Raw genomic sequence first — 21,640 nt, forward strand, 5'->3', positions numbered from 1 at the left:
CCATTCGACACGACATGCTTCGATTCGGAAGATCCTTTAAGGTATATTAAGCGTTCATACTAATAACCCCTTATTTAAAATGTGTTAAAACGGGCAGGAACTATAGTAAAACTCTGCTGAAGTGATAGTGTGGACTCTGATGTGGTTGACAGAGACGCAGCGCTCTTATGTACCGTTCACACGTTCGGTTGAAGTTAGTTAACTCACCTGGCGTCCGCGTCCCCGAGCGCGTCGAGAAGAGAAGCTTCTAAACTCATTCTTCAGCACACCTCGGAGAGGCGCTCAGCTCCTTATGCTTTGATCAAAGCCATCCTGAACAACGGTGTTTATCGTGACACTCTGTTGTCATCCAAAATAGAATTTCCCTCCATTCGCCGGTTTCCGCTCCGGTCCGACGCTGCAGCGCCGCCCGCGGTCCCGGAGGAGTCAGCGCTACACGTGACCGTTGAGAAGAGACGGTAGGATTACACACAAACACAATTTTTCCCTCACAAATATTTAATTTGGAATAATAAATATATCACATAGGGAAAAAAATGTCAGTTGGTTTAGAAACAAAGAAAAGGTGTTTTATTTATTTTTTTAAATGACTTCAAAATTTGATAAAAAAAAAAAGAAACAAAAGAAAAAGAAACAAATTTTATTTATTTTAAAATGGAAACATTAAAAGAAACAAATACAAAGACAGGAAAATAATGATGCCATAAATGTACTATTTAAATAATTTGTAATTATTAAGGGATTTTCTTATTGCTTATTTTTAAAAAATATTTTATACATTATTGCCCTTGAATGTTCTTGGTTTTAAAAACTGCAATAAAATAAGAAAAGCAAAGCCAATGGACACTGTTGTGAAAGACTTAAGTTAAGTGAAGGACTTATTATTATGTATCTAATAAATGAGCACATGCTTTGATCGAGTGTGTTCTTATGGAGTGAGCAAACTGCTGCAGTAACTCTAGCGCTAGATGGCAGCACTCTCCTCGAGCCTCACAGAAACCGCGCGAGGAAGAGCGTCGGCGTCCCACAATGCATCGCGGCCCGTCAGAATTGCCAGTCATCTTCGGTGTGAATTCAAGAGCTCCAGTCACTTCTTATTTACATGTGTGATTTTGGCGTTACGCGATCTAGCTCCAGCATCTGAGCGGCGACATGAAGGAAGCGACGGCCAAGCGACGCGAGAAACCCCGCGCGGAGAAAGAGAAGAGCGGCGCGGAGCCCCAGGATGTGGAGATGAAGGAGGAGGACCAGCGCGCGCCGCGAGAGCAGGACCAGCTGACGCTCGACGGTCTGGACAAACACACACACACACACACACACACACACACACACACACACACACACTTTATCGTATATATCAGGCACGACTTCCTCTCTAATCTGCCCGTTTATTACCGGACCAGGAAAGATCGTACGAACAAATCAGTACACAGCAGTTACACAGTAGCCTGGCAGTGGACGGTTAAAGGAGTCACCAGATGGCCGTTTTCGGGTTAATATGATTTATTGGGGTCTTCATGCATCGTCTTCAACAGACTTTGGTCAAAATTTCTCAACGGTAGTGGAAAAAACACCGTTCTCAAACGGTACTGTTCAAAGCGAGCTGTTTTGCTGCATGTCTCTTTAAATGCTAATGACCTCTTCTGACACATTCACACAGAGTGAGCAGGATTGTGGCATCTTTTGAATATTCGGTGACTCCTGAAACCGCTACAATATGATGAAAGACTTGTGTTTGGATGCCAGATACGGACGACCGTTCTGATCGTTTAATAGCTGGCTAGGAGTGAAACATACTGACTATCTCTTTCTGAATGTGTCTGTGGTGTGCAGATATCAAGGAGCACGTGAAGCAGATCGAGAAGGCCGTTCAGGGCAAGGAACCGCGCTTCGTTCTCCGAGCCCTGCGAGCTCTGCCCTCCACCAGCCGCCGGCTCAATCCCAACGTGCTGCATAAAGCCGTGTCTGGCTTCTTCACGTCCAACGCCGCCAGCAAAGAGTTCCTGCTGGGCTTCCTGGACGAGGTAGCTTCCTCGGAGCACACGTCTGCAGCTTGCTCTGAAATCAGAAGCGGGCTGTACACGCACACTAAAATGTGCACATTAAAATGTTTTGATAACCGATTATTTGAAATATGAATAAGATACTGTCTATATGTTTCCAGGAATGTTTGTGTTAAATGTTCATCCCAGCTCATGTTTCTTGTACGTTACTCTGAAAGGCAGTGTGTTACAGCGACTGTTGTGTTTGTGCTTCAGCCGGCGGAGGGTGACGGAGACGTCCAGTTCAGGCCTCGCACCGGTAAAGCCGCGTCCACGCCGCTCATCCCTGAGGTGGAGGCGTATCTGCAGCTGCTCATGGTGGTCTACCTCACCAACAACAAGCGCTACGTCGAGGTCAGCAGGGTTTCTTTGATTCTATTAGTTACCCTTAGCCGTGAGAATATGAATCAAATAAAGTCCAAGTCTGATCGTCTGTCCTGCTCAGGCCCAGAAGGTCTCTGACGATCTGCTGCAGAAGACGGGCTCTCAGAACCGCCGGGCTCTGGACCTGGTGGCTGCCAAGTGTTATTACTACCATTCACGCGTGTACGAGTTCCTGAACCAGCTGGACGCGGTGCGCAGGTGAGCCTGTTCTCCACATGACTCTACACGCAGCTTCCTCTGAGCTGAGCTCACTCTGCTCTCTCTCACACCCAGCTTCCTGCACACGCGCCTGAGGACTGCCACGCTCCGACACGACGCCGACGGTCAGGCCACGCTGCTCAACCTGCTGCTGCGCAACTACCTGCAGTACAACCTGTACGACCAGGCCGAGAAGCTGGTGTCCAAGTCCATCTTCCCTGAGCTGGCCAACAACAACGAGTGGGCGCGCTATCTGTACTACACCGGTGAGACACCTTCAAGTACACCGCATGCGGTCAGGCTGTGAACAGACCTCAAGCTTCCTGAGCGCTCGTGATGTTCGGCTCGGCAGGCCTGCTGTTTCTGCTATAAATCAAACAAGAAGGGAAACGAAAGTGTGAAAATCCCGCTACTCGTTGGAGCTCAGAACGGCTTCAGTTGAGTTGATTGTGTGACACCGAACAGAATTCTGTGTAGAATTGAACCTCTTCTCACCTGTGTCAAAGCAGCACTGACCAGAAGCGGTAACTAGTGTTGAGTCGGATGCATTCAGTTAGTTTCAGGGTTTGTACAGCTTTTGAGAATTAAAAATGATGCTATATAAATGTTATTTTAATAGGATGACCAAGGTGTACTTTGCTACATTTATGTAAAATGTAAAAATGCATAGTCACCATTATAACCTGTAGATGGCAGCGGAGGAGAGTTTATCAGACCATTAGTCATTAATTTCTATACATTTTGATCTTACAACATTGCTATTCTAAAATATCATATCATTAAGAAATCTGATTTTGTCCGTTTTATTTTTTATTTTGGAAGAATTATGAAAAGCAAACCTTTCTTCACTTGTGTACAATACATACATGTTCTATATTCAATTTTGATATTAGATTTAGCATGTTGCTGTTGTTAAGCCAACTAACATTAGAGCTTTACTGTCAAATCTGTATAAACAGGAAATGTAATATCATTATTAATTGCACTTATTTAAAACTATTGATTAAATGAACTTTAAATCTCATTACTAAATCATCTCGTGCTGAACTAGTGGCTCTCAGATCTTAGTTTTACACCGAGGCTTTAGCTCTTCATCAGACATGGAGTATTCTGGGTTCAGTACAAGTTATGTTGATTATAAAACAAAATCCACCCCTCGTGTATCATTGTGTGTGATGGGATATAGTGAGCAACTTTTGTTATGAAGCTTTTTGTGATGAGACTACATTAATTTAACACTAAGACTCTGTGTCCCAGCTCGTACTCTGTGCTATCAGATCTGTCCTTTGCCTGTTTCCAGGGCGGATCAAGGCCATCCAGCTGGAGTATTCGGAGGCGAGGAGGACTCTGACGAACGCCCTGCGTAAAGCTCCTCAGCACACGGCCGTGGGCTTCAAGCAGACGGTGAGTCTCTCTCTCTCTCTCTCAGGGCTGGCTGCTGGTGATGGGCTGTGACTGACTGTCCACTGTGTGTCCGTCAGGTGCACAAGCTGCTGATCGTGGTGGAGCTGCTGCTGGGGGAGATCCCTGACCGCTTGCAGTTCCGCCAGCCGTCTCTCAAGAGGTCCCTCATGCCCTACTTCCTGCTGACCCAGGGTAACTGATTGAGATCAAACCTGTTTGTGCGGTCAGTCAGTTCAGTGACAGGCCACGAGTCAGACTGGATTCAGTGGTGAGGGAGGAACAGGTGTAGAAATCCTCAAACTGGGATGATACATCGATGCAGAACGGATTTTCTCAATGCGTCGTTTTACACGTTCAAGAAAACATTCAAGTAGTTCCATCATGATTTTAGCATGGTGATGTATTCGGAGTTTCATGAATGAACGTATATTTGCTGTTCTGAACTTCCTGTTAATGTTGTTTCTTCTCAGTGTACTGACACTCTTCAGTTCCTCCTATGGCCTGTATCTCATAGTAACTGTTGTTTCTGGCCCTCTAGCGGTGAGAACTGGAAACCTTGCCAAGTTCAACCAGGCTCTGGATCAGTTTGGTGAGAAGTTCCAGACAGACGGCACCTACACGCTGATCATCCGTCTGAGACACAACGTCATCAAAACCGGTGAGATCTTAACCTTCATACCCTCACGTCCAATCTGTCTGGATCCAGAAGCTCTGGTTCTGTGCCGTCTGTGTTCGTGAGAGTAAAGGTGTGATGTTGATTTGCGGATGCTGAAGGCTGGAAACATAACTCAAAGATGATTCCTATTCTACTGCCTTCTAAAATTCAGTTTTTGGAAAGTTTGGCATTCATATCTCGTAAGAGTAATTAAAATAAAACAAACTTGAAACTTTGAATAAATTATTAGTCGTGTGTAGAATTTGTTGACGTGCTAAAGAAAACTTTTCATCTTATCATGGGCAAAAAAAGTTTAGCACTTTCAAAGTTTAGTGCATGTGAATATTTGACTAAGATTATAGTTCAAATAAATGGATTAATCGGACTCTTACCTTAAAGTACACACAATGGAATCTGTCTTCAGATTTAGTAAGAAATAATAGAAAACTAAAATAAAATTGTTTGTCCTCCTGATCGTTTTCATTGATGTGCCAAATTTGTATTTCCACAAAATTGCGGCTGGAACAATAACTTACAAACTAATGATAATCTCAGACACTGATTATGAGCTGTATGCAATGATAAACATGTCTGACAATCATATTGCTGATGATCCTGGATGTTGAAGAGGATTTTTAGTAGAAATACAGAAAAATAAAAGTCTAAATAGACTGTAGAGCACAAATGGCTTAATTTCGCTCATAAGTGTATATGAATGAACGGTTGTGTGCTTGGGGCAGGGGTGAGGATGATCAGCCTGTCGTACTCACGCATCTCTCTGGCCGACATCGCTCAGAAGCTGCAGCTGGACAGTCCTGAAGACGCAGAGTTCATCGTGGCCAAGGTGAGGCTCGCTCCGTCCTCCCCTGGGCTTCTTCGGGAGCCAGGTAGAGTATCTGACCTCTCTGTCTGTCCAGGCCATCCGTGACGGTGTGATCGAGGCCAGCATAAACCACGAGAAAGGTTACGTCCAGTCTAAAGAGACCATGGACATCTACAGCACTCGAGAGCCCCAGCTGGCCTTCCACCAGCGCATCTCCTTCTGTCTGGATATTCACAACATGTCTGTCAAGGTAGGGTTTCTGGGCTTCAGCCGCTCATCACATTGATGTGTTCCTGTGACCTGAGCCTGGAATGTTTCAAGTAGTCTACATGCATACGTGTTCATTTACATAAATACAAGTTGAAAAAAAAAATGAAGATGGATTGATAGAAATGAGTTTCACCATAAATGCATCGAATTAAAGTGTGGTGGTTTACAGTGATGTAAGTGCTGTTCACCTGATTCTGTGCAGGCCATGAGATTTCCACCGAAGGCATACAACAAGGACCTGGAGTCTGCAGAGGTAACACACACACACACACACACACACACACACACGCAGTGCGGAGCGTCTGCTGGAGCTCACCCTGTGTCTGTCTGTCTGTGTTCACAGGAGAGAAGAGAGCGGGAGCAGCAGGACCTGGAGTTTGCTAAAGAGATGGCGGAAGATGATGACGACAGTTTCCCATGAGTCTGCAATCTCTCATCCTCTTTTTTTTTTTTTCTTATTTTGTTTGTCTTTCTTTTTTGGATTTTTCTCGTCTGTCCCTCCCGGAATCTTTAGTTTTGCTCTTATTATAATCCATGAACATACTGTGTGATATAACATGATAAAGAACGTCAGAACTTCTTCAGTTTTGTTGTTTTTTCACAGAAGCATGCTTCAGGTTTATACATTCATATGAATGCATGAACAATCTCAAACACAATAGCGACTTGTTAGTGTTGCATTGAGTTGAAAGCCGTGTCTTTATGAAATGACCAAATGACGTGAGACTAGTTTGGAAATGGGTGGAATTGATTAAGGATTAATCTGGCCAGACAGTACAGTATACTTGTCTATTTACATTTTCACTTTCTTATATTAAAATGAAAGACCAGAGTTAAATGTGTGGTTGATATGGTTGAGGTTCATCTCGTCTGGAAGTTCATCTGTGCACCAGGTGAGAAGAACTGAAAAAGAACAGCAGCTGTCGTTGTCATTCACACTTTCTAGGTTTAAAGGGGTCGTATGATATGGTTTCAGGTTTTGTTTTCTTTTTGGGGTATTACAAGCTATTTGTGCATAGAAACTATCCCTAAAGTCGGAAAAAAAGTGTCAAAACCAAAGAGATATTCATTATTAAAGTTAGCACTTGTGAAACTAAATTGAAACTGCTTTGTGTTTCCAAGGGATGATGCATAAGTCATTATAATCAGTAATTATGTCTGCATAGCTGGCCAATCAGAGCACACCTCGCTTTTATTAGAACGACACGCTTTGTATAAATCGAGCCGTTTCAGGAGGCAGGGCTTTGAAAAGAAACAATCATTTGTTTCATTACACCAAATACACAAATAATGATCCTTTTAGCAACATCATTTGACCTCTTTTAAAAAATGTGTTTTAGGTGTTTGGTTTGTTAGATTTCAGAAGTTGAAAGGTGATGTTTGTAACACCGACATCTAGCGGTTGAGCTGGGTATTGTGGCACAAACTCCAGAGGATCATAGAATAGTACTGGTCTTTCCTCTCAGACTCCATCAGAGATAACAGGCGTGTTCTTCTTGAAGCGGCCAATCGGTGGATGACATCAAAGTATGGTTTCATATGCTCCTTATAATCACTCTACCGCTACTTTGATGGCATATAACACCTGAGCTTATTATGTAATGACAGGTATGCCTTGATAACCAATCAAATTACTGTCAAGAGTCACACAGGCTGAAGCAAAAACACATTCCTGCAACTGATGTAGTGCTGCTTTTCACCTAGCATGTTATGCTATTTTTATGTTTTAGAATCAAAATCAGAATCACTTTATTGCCAAGTATGTTTACACATATGAGGAATTTGTTGTAGTGACAGAAACTCTACAGTGCAACACGATAACAAGACAAGACAGATAATAATAAAGAGAATTATATACACTATACAAGATACAGAATATAAAATGTGCAAAACAGAAAAATAAAATTATATATATATAAATATACTGTAAACAGGAATTATGTTTGTGCAGTGTTATGTGCAATCTGTATGTTAAATAAGTGTCCTCAAGTGTTCATGACATGGACTGCCTGGGGGAAGAAACTGTTCCTGTGTCTGGCTGTCCTGGTACTCAGTGCTCTGTAACGTCGACCAGACGGCAACAGTTTGAAGATGGAGTGTGCTGGATGTGAGGGGTCCAGAGTGATTTTCTTAACCCTTTTGTTTAATCTGGATTGGTACAGTTCTTGGAGAGTGGGGAGGGTTGTACCAATGATTCTCTCAGCAGTCCTGACTACCCTCTGTAGTCTTCTGAGGTCAGAGTTGGTAGCTGAGCTGAACCAGACAGTTATGGAAGTGCAGAGAATGGATTGTATGATGGCCGAGTAGAACTGTTTCAGCAGCTCCTGTGGCAGGTTGAACTTCAGTCAATGTGTGTGTCCCACTTCAGGTCTTGGGAGATTGTGGTGCCCAGGAACCTGAATGACTCCACTGTTGCCACAGTGCTGTCCATGATGGTGAGTGGGGGGAGTGCAGGGGGGTTCCTCCTGAAGTCCACTATCATCTCCACTGTTTTGAGCGTGTTGAGCTCCAAGTTGTTCAGACTGCACCATTCAGCCAGCTCTTTGACCTCCTGTCTGTAAGCAGACTCGTCACCGTCCTGTATGAGGCCAATGACTGTAGTGTCGTCTGCAAACTTCAGGAGTTTGACAGAGGCGTCTCTGTTTTTACTGTTTTAGTACAGTAAAAAAAATGTTAAGATCAATTTGAATCATTATTACACTTCAGACACATAGAATATCTTAGACCTTTTGGGAATTCGCCCACTTTATTACATATTTTTTTCAGAGCACACTTCTCTTTTTCTTGATTTTTTTTGAGCGAAATAAAATGTGTGATTACGTGAGTCAACTATGTTTAATTGAAGCAGACTCAAGGGATCGAGGGTCTGTTCATATAAACTTCATGAAGTGGCGCCGGGATTCCCCCGAGAGGAAGCGCTTAGGGAAGTGGAGTGAAAAATCTGCTTTCAGTACAACTTCTCTTAAACATCCTGAGACAGATCCTGGGCTGCAGCATTGAAATTATTCGACATTCAGACTTGAATGAATTAAGGTCAATATAAATCTGAGATATTCTAGAAATGACCAGCTTCTCAAGGGTCATCCCTTTAGCCTTCATCAGGACACTTTCACAGGGTCTCAGTCATCTTAAAGCGTCTTAATATTCACAATGAAAATTAGAGGCAGGGTTTGTCATATAATTAAAATCAGCAGCAGGTGACAGATTAACATCAGTAACTTGAAGGTATCTGAGTGTTTTCTAATTTCAACTAGTACTTTATCAAATATATAAGAAAATCATTTTCTTACAGTACTGAAATCTGCTCAATCCATTTGTGTGTTTGTGCGCAACATTACACAAACCCATAAGAAACAAGTCTAAACGAACACACACACGGAGGGAAGGTGGAAGATCGCAGCAGGTCTCTGGTGATCTCTGGTGTCTGTAGTTCAGGGAACGGCTTGCTTGTTAGGTGGTGTGCTTTAAACTTTTATTAAATATAACTGTCCCAGTCATAGAATATTCAAGCATAAATGACTGACTGGTCAAACATACAATGAGCATGTGTGAAACCCACAAAGCCATGTTTCTTTTCAAAAACAGCCCATTCAGACTGCTTTGTTCAGTGAAGGAACTCTTGACTGAGAGCACAGACACCACTGGAAGATATTGAACAGGACGATAACATCACTGAATCAGCAATGAACTGACTTTAGCTTGTGTTTACTCTTTGTTACTTTCCTCTTTCATTATTAACAAATGGTTTTTCTGGATAAAGGTGAAAAAAGAAGACATCTAGCCAGTAGTACGTACTAGTTATGAGAATAAAACCTCTGAATGTATGAAAATCAGTCCATATGTCACTCATACGTGAGTCATAGGATATAAAGCATGCAGCAAGTTTAACAGCTATTAGGTTTGACAAAATATTTTCAACTGTAAATGTCATTATTATATCAAATCTATGACACTTACTGTCTTCTCAACACATCTAAAACATTGTGTCCTACGAGAAGAGTTCGTTCATATGCTTTAAAATGAATATATATATATATATATATATATGATGAAAAAAAGCTTGTTTTATGAAAAGCAACACTGGGCAGGCAATGAGCAAACTAAGCAGAAGGGGAGAAGTGGATCCAAAAAAAAAAAAACAGGGAAACGCACAAAATCATACACAAAGAAAACGCTCAGTAAGGCAGGGTGAAATACTTCGCAATGATCACCTGGAGGGCCTCTGGTTATAAAGCCATCAAACAAGAAGTGAGTGCAGAGGAAGCATTGGGGTTAGAACACAGCTAGTATTTGGGTGAGGGCTTGCTCTGCTGGTTGGGTGTTACAGAACCCCCCCCTCTAGGAACGACTACTGGAGCTTGACGTCGTCATCCCCGTGGTCATGGTGCTGGTCAGTCAGATCTGGCTCTGTCAAATTCCTCGAGAGCTGGATCCAGAATGTCCTCGGCGGCTACCCATGATCTCTCCTCCCAGTCCACCAGATATTGGAGCTGACCCCTTCACCTCGAGTCTACCAACTCAGTAACCTGATAAGCAGGAGGCCCGTCAATATCCAGTGGTGGTGGTGGTCCTGGGGCCTCTCGTGACCTCATTAATTATTTCAAGAATCTTAAAAGGGCCAACATATCTTGGAATGAGCTTCCTGCTGGGTAGCCGTAACTTGATGTCTTTTGTCAAGAGCCAGACCCGTTGTCCCGCTGGAGACGGATGTGTGCACTGTCCCACACCCTCTCACTACGCTGAATCCAGTCATCCACAGCTGGAACAGAAGAGGGTTCACCAGACCATGGGAACAGGGGAGGTTGAAACCCAGGACACTTTGAAAGGGGGTGAGGCCCGTGGACAAGTGAATAAGAGAGTTCTGGGCATATTCAGCCCAGGGTAGAAATTCTGACCATCTGTGTTGCTCTCGACTGCAATAGGTTCTTAAATATTCAGGTATTCAACTTGGCTGTTGGATTGAGGATGGTTACCTGACATGAGGCTATCTAGTTGTTTACAGAAAGCTCTCCAAACTTGGGAGGTGAATTGGTAGTGGATGGTAGTGAAGTCATTGGATGGAGGTAGATCAGTAACAAAGTCTATGGACAGGTGAGACCAAGGGCGTTGTGGGATGCGTAGTGGTTGGAGGAGTCCAGAGGGCAGTTCCTTAGGGGTTTTGCATAAGCTGCAATTTCTCTTGGCATTGCAGGCCACCAGAATGAATTATGTACCAGACGGATTGCGTGGGAAATGCCAGGGTGACCTGCGTTGAGGAATGTGTGGACTGCATGATACGTTGTCGTAGGCCGAGGGGCACATACAGCTTGTTAGGGGGGCAATGAGCTGGCGGTGGTTCATGCTGTTGTGCCCACTGTAATTCCTCCATGATCAATCAATCAATAATTTTTTATTTATATAGCACTTTTAGAAGTTAAGTGTCCCCAACAAAGCAAGCCAGAGGTGACAGCAGCAAGGAATCAAAACCCCATCTATACAGAATGGAGAAAAAAACCTTGGGAGAAACCAGACTCAGTTGGGGCCAATTCTCCTCTGACCGGATGCCCAGAACTTAACTTCCAGTTCAATTTTAAATGCAGCTGTGTCAGATAGTGTAAATGACTTAGTGTGTGTGTTCTGGTCTCTGATGAACATAATGTCTGGGTGCTGATCCACCATCTAATCTGTATACAAACTGAGAAACAGAATAAGAAAGAAACAAGACTAATATTAGCGTAGATATTGTGTTTTATGAGGAGTGTTCCCGGTTCTGCTGATATAAGTCCAGTTCCGCACCTTAAGTCCAGTTTTGTGTAAATGGTGGCCTCCCGTAACTGTTCCAGTGCAGAAGGTACTAGAGGAAGTGGGTAACAAAATTTGACATTAACGTTGTTCAGTCCTCTGTAATCAATGTAGGGTCTCAATCCTCCAAGTCTCTTTCTTTTCAACAAAGAAGAATCCTGCAGCAGCTGGAGACGTAGAAGAATGGATTAAACCTGTATTTAGGGCTTCTGAGAGCGGGTAAACTTTGCTCTTGGGAGGCATGGCATTAGGAAGCTGTGTAGCTTTGGTCTTACTGAATACTGAAGGTCATGGTAACAGGAAGGGATATTCACGGGTTTGTACATGGTTCGGGACATTCAACGCTGGTCATGAGACAAGGTTTAGGCTTTGTGGGGACGCAGCAATCGTGACAGAATGTTGACGAGCTAGTCAGTTTACCATGATACCAGGAGATATTGGGGTCATAAACAGAGGAAATGAGCCAAGGAAATTCCAGGATAACTTCATGTTTGATTGAATCAACAATGTATAATGTGATGGATTCCTGATGGAGTAGATCGTCTGATGGGTGATCCCTTCACCTATGAGGGTATCACTGATTTTAATAGGTGGGGTGCATGGTTGCCTTGAGATTGATGGGCAATGTGAATGTTTTGTTACTGAATAGAAAGAAATGTTCAATATTCACCCTGGGCATGGTTCGGGACTTGTGCGGGCATCCTGCTGCACCGCAGTAGAAGCTCAAGTGATGTTGATGGCATCTCTCCCTTTCTTCCTCAGAAAGCCATGACACATTGAGTTGCATGGGTTCGTCATCATGGCGTGTTTTGACTGTGACTGATATGGGTGAGTGATGTAGATGCTCCCTACTGTTCTTACGTTTGACAAATCCTCCTCTTTACAGGTTAGTTTGTCGTTTAGATTATGGTGAAACTTAGCTTTTAAAGCGATATCTCTCCAGCCACTTTGTGCTGCTAGCGTCCTGAATTCAATGTCATTTGGTAGCGGTTCGGTTGCCCTGGGTGATGCTAATGATTCGCTTCGATATATCCTTGCTGAAATGTAATATTTAGAAATGTAATATTCAAGGAAAATATATTCTACAAATATGGAAATAAACAGGTAGCCTATATTGACCTAATCTCAATTAATAATGCAATTAGTCATACAGTATATCATGATTATAAGTGTGCTGACAGAACGCCTGTGTTGTGTAATCTCTGAATTTCTTCAAGATTCAGCAAATTACTTCCTCAGCAGCTCCTCTGAATATTTTATGCGCTTCCTGTCGTTTAGAGCAGAATCACACCAAAGAAACGCCTCTGAATGTTTGTGAAGGAAGTGAGTCAGTTGTTTTACCCATGTATACTTTCTGACAGCTTTAATCCCGGTGGGTGTGTGTGTGTGTGTGTGTGTGTGTGTGTGTGTGTGTGTGTGTGTGTGTGTGTGTGTGTGTGTGTGTGTGTGTGTGTGTGTGTGTGTGTGTGTGTGTGTGTGTGTGTGTGTGTGTGTGTGTGTGTGTGTCGGAAGCGCTGTCAGTGACGCAGTCCGTCAAACACAGTGACGTGTTATTGTTGCAGTCTGGGCTTTTTCTCGCCGTTCCTGCAGTGACGAAACACAAGAATTCCCGGGATAATTCGTCTTCAAGTGCTTCAGATATTAAATGTTAGAAAGGCGTTACATCAATGACCGTATCGTTAAATTCGCCTTAAAAATAAGAAGTATGCGGAGGAGCACTTGTTCTGATTCTCAAGAGAGCATAATTTAGTTCAAGAAACGTGAAACAATTTCCACTTTTGGGGGCGTTTTCACTTTTCCCCCCTCTCCAAAAACCGGAAACATAGGAGTGTCTTTTTCTTTTCCCCTTTCCTTATTGATTTTTCGCAATACATCACACGTAATAGGACTACAATTTAGGCGCAATAACGACAGCTCATAAAAGTTTCCCTGGTTGAACAATCTCAATAGGTTTAAATAGGCTACTAGGATGCCGTAAATCAATGCAGTAAAATATTCGATACACCTAGAACCACAATGAAGTTTTACCTCAGTAAGTACACCTTTGATCGTGTAGTACACGGACTTTGAAACTTGATGGGTAGTCATTTAAAAGCTGTTTAGACGAAATGAAACGATGCAAATATTTCGTAGCGTTTGTTAGAGCACTGTTTACATCGCTTGCTAATAATCATCAAATGGTCATCTTTCAGTTGTCGCGGTGCAGTGCTGTTTGACGCTGGCGCACGCCGCGCCGCTCCACACGCAGGAGATGACGCGCGCCGTGGAGCGCGCCACGAGTTTCGCCAAGAAGGTCCTGAGCGAGCTTCCCGCGGCGCACCGGGCGTGCGTCAAAAACGCGGTGAGCATGCGTGCTGAGCGCTGTAGAGCAGGACAGGTGCAGACACTTTAGGTCATAACCAGTGACCCTTTCAGAAGACGAATATGGGTTTGGGTTTTTCATGTATGTACAGTCATTACCTTTGCGTAAGGGAATTTGTTCTGACTGCCGTTATCAGGATCTTTTGAGTTTTCTTTTTACTTAAAGTCGTTTTAAAGAGTTGTTCTTTCGCCATTTCACCGAATAGAAATGCTAAATATATTATATATATAAATGCAACATATACATATATAAGCGGTACTCTAATAAACTGCTCTTCAAGTTAACCCAGCTATGAAGACTTCCGCCTAAATGTGAGAGAGTCCATTAGGAGAATGCATTAGTGAAGATTTAAGCCATTCATCTCTAGTTCACTAATAACTAAAAACTGTTGTTCTTGTTCAGTGTAGATGGTGTGATGTTTCTGCTAGTATACTGATGATGGAGACGCTTTTGTTTGCAGGGTTTGTCTCTCTCCGGTGAAGCTGAACACTTGGACTATTTACTGACTGATCTCAGGATCCCTGCTCCGCCGGTGCTCAAGTCAGAGGACCTCAGCATGGTAAACACTTTCACTTAGTAAAGTATCTCTGTGACCCTGGAGCACAAAACCTTGTTTTTGTTGACATGTATACATCTCTCCACTGATGTCTGGTTTGTTACGATCGGATGATATCTGTCTGAGATACAACTGTTTGAAAATCTGGAACCTGAGGGATAAAAAAAAAAATATCCTTTAAAGCTCTCCAAATCAAGTTCTTGGCAATGCATATTACTTACAAGACAATATGTCTTAATATATTTACAAAATAAAATCTTGATGGAACGTGATCTTGAATTCTCCTAATGATTCTTGGCATTTAAAAAAAAAAGTCACATTTTTGACCCATTGCTATAAATCTACCGGTGCTGCTGATGACTGCTTCTGTGCTCCAGAGACACAGATATGATGAAAAATGAAGTAAATCTGAGATGCAGATGTCAGCTTTATGTTAAGATATTGGTCAGTGGCGTCACCCCTACAAACAGGCTTTAAATATCTGTGACCGGTTGTGTTGTGACCAGGATGTGAGTTTAAGCCGCATTGTGGCTGGTTTGGAGCTACACCGTGAACTTCTGCAGGACATCAGAGGACTCTTGAGCTCCACAGAAGAGCTGACCATCCTGCTCGCCGACATCAGAGACCTGTCTGCTCAGGTCCAGCAGGTATTACCTCCAGACCTTTAACAGAAGCAAACCGTAGAAGATATCCTAACGGCTGTGATTTAGTTTGAGTATCTGCTGTCTCTGTGGTTGCTCAGATGCAGGAGCTGGCTCAGATTCCCAGCACCGTATCCCAGAAGGCCGTGTTCACGCCGCTGTCTCCACGGCTCAGTGGCGATTATGAAGTCCAAGTGGCCCTCCATCTTTCTCTCCAGCAGCTGCGCAGCTTTACACAGGACGTCTTCCGCAGTCTGCGCCACATCGCTGCATCAAACTAGAAAGCAGTCCTGACTCTGGTCCTGATTCTGGGTGGAAATGTACTCGCACAAGTCCTTGCTAAGTTTAAGTTGAACTTAGTGTTTAATTGTTGTAACTATTTAAAGTATTTATTATTTATTTAATATATGATTTTAGAATATTTATTATTGTTGCTTTTATTTTTACGATGTTAAATTGACAGATTTTGTACCTTGTGGGTACTGTGTAGATTTTTATTAAAGCTTATTTATTATTGATCAAATATTGCTTATCCATTTTTTACATTTTATTTACATTCTGTCTGGGTAAAACACACACACACACACACACACAAATTTAATTCATATTAAAGGGTTACTTCAGCCCCAAATGATTTTTTTTTGTCATTAATCACTTATTCCCATGTTGTTCCAAACCAGTAAAAGCTTTGTTCGTCTTTAAAACACGAGATGGCCAGAAGGCTTGTGACTGTCCCAGTGACTGCCCAGTAATGAACTCTGTCCGGCTCCGTCCGCCTTCAGTGCTTCAATCATAACATTATGAACGACATCAATACTTGAACCAGTTTGGTAAAATAGCATCACCATAGCGCCATTTTGGAGAATATCCGCTGGACACATTCTGTCAGCCGTGACACAGAATGTCTTGAATAGTGTTCAGAGGATGAACCGGATCAATCAAGTACAACGGGGTACTCTCAGTACTGGTGCGCCTCAGGGGTGTGTGCATGTGAATATTGGCAAGACTGTAGAGATGATTATCAATTTTACAAAGACGTTTACATGCTCTAACCCACAACATTACACGTGTTTAAGAAAGCACAACAGAGGATGTATTTCCTCCTTCAGTTAAAGAAGTATAACTTGTCTAGTGGAACTATGTGCAAATTCTACAGGACTATGACTGAATCGCTGCTGTGTTCTTCATCTGCTGTTAGGTACATTTACACTATCTGACACAGCTGCGTTTAAAACTGAACTGGAAGTTAAGTGCTGGGCGTCCGGTCAGAGGAGAACTGGACCCAACTGAGTCTGGTTTCTCCCAAGGTTTCTTTTCTCCATTCTGTATGGATGGGGTTTTGTTTCCTTGCCGCTGTCATCTCTGGCTTGCTTTGTTGGGGACACTTAACTTCTAGCGATTATCGTTGAATTGATTACAGAGACCGTCTCTGCATTTAATAACAAATTGGTCACTCTCGTCATTATACATCCCTGTCATTGTACTCTTCTACTTTTTAGTTGAGTTTTTTTTAAGGTATCTATAGCTATCTGCTCATATAGTAGTATATTTTGAGCACATAAATCACAGGTTGTGCCTTTACATCGCATGCAATCTTCTCGTACAGTGTGAGCAGATACCTTGCTGAAACCTGTCTATTTAGAAGATTTCTCTCCCCTGAAAACACCCAAGAGGATTTCTTCACTTCTTCACTGAACGCAGACTGGAGGTCAGTCAAGCTTTCCCTGGCTGGTTTCCTTGTTTGCTCACTTGTAAATAAACCCCCCCTCTGGGATAAACTCTTCTTGTGTCTTTTCTCCTCTTTGCCCTCAGGAACCCACTACAGGATCTAAAATGTATTGTTTATTTTATCACATACATTTTTATGAAATTATGTTACATTTGTTTTGTTTTGACTTTCTTTGTGCAAAGAAAACTAAAATAACTATCAACTATTACTCATTATTATTATTCACTCATGCTTCATGGTCCATAATCAAGGAGGATGGAATGATATGAGGGTGAGCAATTAATGACTGAATTTCTTTTTATTTGTGAACTATCCCTTTTAGTGTACTGTTTGCCCTTTTATGATGCAAAAGAAATTAGAATTGGGTCTTTACTTAATTCACTGGGACATTTACCATTAACATCATCCCCATACATATTTTTCTTTATGAATTATAAAAATGTAAGTTTGGATAGTGCACCTTAATGTCTATCTTGAAAAATGTTAATGATAGTTAATGGTTTAAAGCCTTTTGGAGGAATTGATTCTCAAAAATCCAGAATTAGCCCTGCATTCAATGCAAATAGAGGCTAAATAAACACACGTAAGCTGGGAAGATGGAAAACTACGATCAAGTTTCGACAGTAACGTGTGCAAGCTAACATGCAGAAACACATAATGATTCCTCTGGAGCTGGAGAAACAGGCTTCTGCTGGATCACAGCCTGCAGCGGGGACAGCCTCCTACAAATCACACAATTACAGTCAGTGGCAGATGTTATTTTATTTTATTTTATTGACATGTACTATTTTTTCTGCATAAAAGACTTTTAAGAATGAAAGATTTATTGCTTTAATAACTTGTTACAAGGTCAAAGCAATGTCATACTCTGCTGTGGAGACTTCTTTTCTTATCAAAGTTCTTTGTACTTTATTAAGAACTTGTTCACCAAGAATACAATTGTGTTAACAAAATAAAAATCTTCATGATTATTTTTATGAAGACATACATGCAATACATATCAGTCACGTGACCAGAATAAGGAAGTAGACCAGTATAAAGCAAGCAGCATGGCAAACAATCTCGGTCAATGACCCATGGTCTGCTCCAGCTGGATTGAGGAGTTGTTTTAAAGACATCTCATTTTTTGGATTATCGCTTTATTTGGGTCGTATTTTCACCGATAGACACTTTCACATTAAAACTTACTGGTATTCTTAAGGACTGTTTTAATGGTATTGACTTTATAGTTTTATTGTGTTGTTTTAAGCTCCTTGTGAATACTGTAAATGCACTATTTATTCCTTTTACTTTTGTTGTCACATCATTTTAAAACACTTATTTTACCTCACACAGTTTAATCTGACCCCATTTTAAATCAATGTAATAAGGCAGACAAGGTCGTTATAATGTTTTCTACAGCAAATCCTTGTTTCACGGCTGACACAGAACAGTGTATGTGTTTTGCGTTCACTCGATATTCTCCAAAATGGCGCTTCGGTGATGCAAAGAGACAAATTGTTGAATAGTTGGGTTTTTTTTGAGTAAGGCAAGGCAAGGCAAGTTTATTTATATAGCGCATTTCATACACAATTGTAATTCAAAGTGCTTTACATGAGAGGAAGTTAAATAACAATAAAAGAAATTAAAATAAAATAAAAACACTGATTTAAGATAAATTGAATTTAAAGCAAAGAGATTTATTTAAAAAGCAGTTTAAAGTAAAAGAAGATAATACATAGAGCAAACAGTTCGGACGCAGCACAGTGCTCATTCTGTAAATGCACAACTAAACAGATGAGTTTTGAGTCTGGATTTAAAAGTGACTAATGTTTCAGCACATCTGATCTCTTCAGGAAGCTGGTTCCAGATGCGAGCAGCATAATAACTAAAAGCAGATTCTCCTTGTTTGGTGTGAACCTTTGGTATTTCTAACTGACTTGATCCCAGTGATCTGAGTGGTCTGTGAATAAATAGTGATCATATCTGCGATGTATTTAGGTCCTAGTCCATTGAGTGATTTATAAACGAGTAAAAGTGCTTTAAAATCAATTCTAAATGTCACTGGAAGCCAGTGTAAGGACCTGAGGACTGGTGTGATGTGCTCTGATTTTCTGGTTCGAGTCAGCATCCTGGCAGCAGCGTTCTGGATGAGCTGCAGCTGTCTGATGGTCTTTTTGGGATGCCCAGTGAAGAGACCATTACAATAGTCCACCCTGCTGGTGATGAAGGCATGGACTAGTTTCTCCAGGTCTTGCCTGGGCACAAAGCATCTGATTCTTGCAATATTTTTTAGGTGGTAGTACGCTGATTTAGTCACTGCTTTGACATGACAGCTGAAACTAAGGTCGGTCTCTAGAATCACACCAAGATTCTTGACTTGCCTTTTGGTTGTTTGACCCCTTGAGTCAAGGTATGCATTCACCTTGTGAACTTCATCTTTATTTCCAAACGCAATGACCTCTGTTTTCTCCTTGTTTAACTGAAGAAAATTTTGGCACATCCAACTGTTGGTTTCATCAGTGCATTGGCAGAGTGAGTCAAAGGGGGCTGTAGTCAGTTGGTGATAAGGCTAGGTAAATCTGCGTGTCGTCAGCATAGCTGTGATAGGCAATTTGATTCTTTCTCATTATTTGACTTAGTGGGAGCATATACAGGCTAAACAAGAGCGGCGCAAGAATTGAGCCTTGTGGGACTTAGACTTATGCTCTCCTATACTCACATACAGAAAGTATTCCCCTCCTAGGATTGCCACCTTAAAATGGTGGAGGGGTTTGAGTGTCTGAATGACCCTAGGAGCTAGGTTGTCCGGGGCTATATGCTCCTGGTAGGGTCTCCCAAGGCAAACAGGTCCTAGGTGGCAAGCCAGACAAAGAGCGGTCCACCCCCACCCCTTATGAACAATAAAAATAATCACAACGTTGCCCGGTAAGGCGCAGCCGGGGCCCCGCCATGGAGCCAGGCATGGGGCGTGGGGCCATCCTCCCGTGGGCCCACCATCTGCAGGAGGGACCATAAGGGGCCGGTGCCTTGTGGTTTGGGCGGCAGTCGAAGGCCGGGACCTCTGCAACCCAACCCCTGGACACAGAATCTGGTTTTAGGGACATGGAACGTCACCTCTCTGGGGGGGAAGAGTCTGAGTTGTTGCGGGAGGTAGAGAGGTACCAGCTAGAGATAGTCAGGCTCACCTCCACGCGCAGCTTGTGCTCTGGGCCCCATCTCCTCGAAAGGGGCTGGACTCTTCACTACTCTGGTGTTGCCCGCAGTGAGAGGCAGCGGGCTGGTGTGGGCTTGCTCATAGCCCCCCAGCTTAGCAGCCATGGGTTGGAGTTGACCCTGATGGACGAGAGGGTCGCCTCCCTGCAACTTCGGGTTGGGGAGAGGACTCTCACTGTCATTTGTACCTACGGGCCGAATGGCAGTGTAGAGTACCCAGCCATCTTGTAGTCCTAGGGAGGGGTGCTGGAAAGCGCTCCAACCATGGACTCTATCGACCTGCTGGGGGACTTCAACGTTCATGCTGCTAGTGACACCTGGAGAGGCATGATTGGGAGATGCCCAATCAAGATGAGAAAAGCATCTGTGTGGGCTTTCTGCTGCTTACTGATGTTGTGGTACAGATCATTTAGTGCCTGTTGTTGTTGTTGGAGCTGGGAGGGATATATATACAGAACATCGAGCAGAATGGTAGAATGGCCGGCACTTAATAATCATCAACTTTACCAGAGATGAGCAGTCTTTGCAGACTGCAACAGCATCGTGACACATGTCGTTAATATCAAAGCCCACCGCCGCGGGTCTTACCTCCCTCGAGGAGAACTCTGTACGCTCGATAGTATGTGAGTCAAGCTGAACGGTGCAGTCCGGTATGCTGTTGTCGAGCCATGTTTCCATCAACAAAAACACAACAGTCTCTCACAGTCCTCTGTGTTGAGTGTAAAAGTCCAGTTATAGTAAGTTATATACTATAAGTTTACTGTCTAAAGAGCTTATGTTCGCTCTTTGGATGGTGGGGATAGCTGGCTTGTGTGGGTTAGCCATCTTGGATGGAAAGATCATGTAATATAATTTCAAGTTTTAATTTTGATCTTCAGTAAGATTTTGAATCCAGCTCTCAATGTGTTGATGTTTTTTTTTTTACAAACTCACAATGTACAAGTAAATAGATGAGTAAAGATTTACATTTAGTTCTAATATGTAATTTAAATTTTCCTTTTAAGCATTTGTTTAAATACTAATTTGTGTACAGGGATAAAATCATATTTCTGCCATATAACAATGGTTACATTAATCATTTTAACATTGTACAAAATGGCTGCTGGAGCCTCCTCAATGACACACGTGTTCCCTGACCCTAGAGCAGCTTCTTATAAGCCCTGAAGGAGTCAAGGTTATCCACTAAACTCTAAACTTGTCAGGGCAAACAACATAACTTACTTTCTGGAATTCCCCCCACAGCTAAGAAGAGGTGAGGTTTAATTTGTACGAATTCAAAGAAATGACAATATGATCACATATACACCTCATAGCACCTCTGTGGTTTATCACCTGATCTTAAGACTAAAATATGTTTACACCACTATAAAGGATTATTTTCTAATGTTTAAGGTAATAATGGTGCTTATCAAGACCTTGGTTCCACACGTAATTTAAATGGCCAGCAGGCAATGAAGAACGCAAAGAACATCAAACTTTTAAGTCGCTCGTTTATTGACTTTAAACGACTTGAAAAAGCATCAAGTGGCTTGAGTTCTGTATTATGCGAACATTGCAAACGTGAAGTCCATCAACAAGTACACCGCACCACTGTTTCACA

General features: G+C 42.4%; 3 protein-coding genes across 3 annotated transcripts in view; 2 read left to right on the top strand and 1 right to left on the bottom strand.

The window, feature by feature from the left end:
* The window catches only part of ankle1 (ankyrin repeat and LEM domain containing 1), a 9,823-nt gene extending 9,566 nt beyond the window's left edge, over positions 1–257 (bottom strand). Inside the window, 1 exon segment of the mRNA XM_043234084.1 lies at positions 208–257. Coding sequence (XP_043090019.1) covers positions 208–257 — 50 coding nt within the window.
* Positions 258–1,015: 758 nt separating this feature from the next.
* psmd3 (proteasome 26S subunit, non-ATPase 3) lies at positions 1,016–6,356 on the top strand. Its single transcript, XM_043234110.1, has 12 exons — positions 1,016–1,288; positions 1,834–2,024; positions 2,259–2,396; positions 2,488–2,624; positions 2,700–2,890; positions 3,925–4,028; positions 4,106–4,220; positions 4,567–4,686; positions 5,424–5,527; positions 5,601–5,756; positions 5,979–6,029; positions 6,120–6,356. The coding sequence occupies exons 1-12, from the start codon at positions 1,153–1,155 to the stop codon at positions 6,195–6,197; spliced, it is 1,521 nt and encodes a 506-aa protein (XP_043090045.1). The 5' UTR covers positions 1,016–1,152; the 3' UTR covers positions 6,198–6,356.
* A 6,796-nt stretch (positions 6,357–13,152) lies between these two features.
* Positions 13,153–15,652, top strand: csf3b (colony stimulating factor 3 (granulocyte) b). The gene is made up of 5 exons (XM_043234109.1): positions 13,153–13,589; positions 13,750–13,898; positions 14,380–14,478; positions 14,982–15,122; positions 15,218–15,652. Exons 1-5 carry the CDS (start codon positions 13,574–13,576, stop codon positions 15,395–15,397), a joined length of 585 nt encoding a protein of 194 aa, XP_043090044.1. The 5' UTR covers positions 13,153–13,573; the 3' UTR covers positions 15,398–15,652.
* The last annotated feature ends 5,988 nt before the right edge of the window (positions 15,653–21,640 follow it).

The sequence above is a fragment of the Puntigrus tetrazona genome, unplaced genomic scaffold (genome assembly GCF_018831695.1).
Source record: "Puntigrus tetrazona isolate hp1 unplaced genomic scaffold, ASM1883169v1 S000001062, whole genome shotgun sequence".
In the NCBI taxonomy this organism is placed as follows: domain Eukaryota; kingdom Metazoa; phylum Chordata; class Actinopteri; order Cypriniformes; family Cyprinidae; genus Puntigrus; species Puntigrus tetrazona.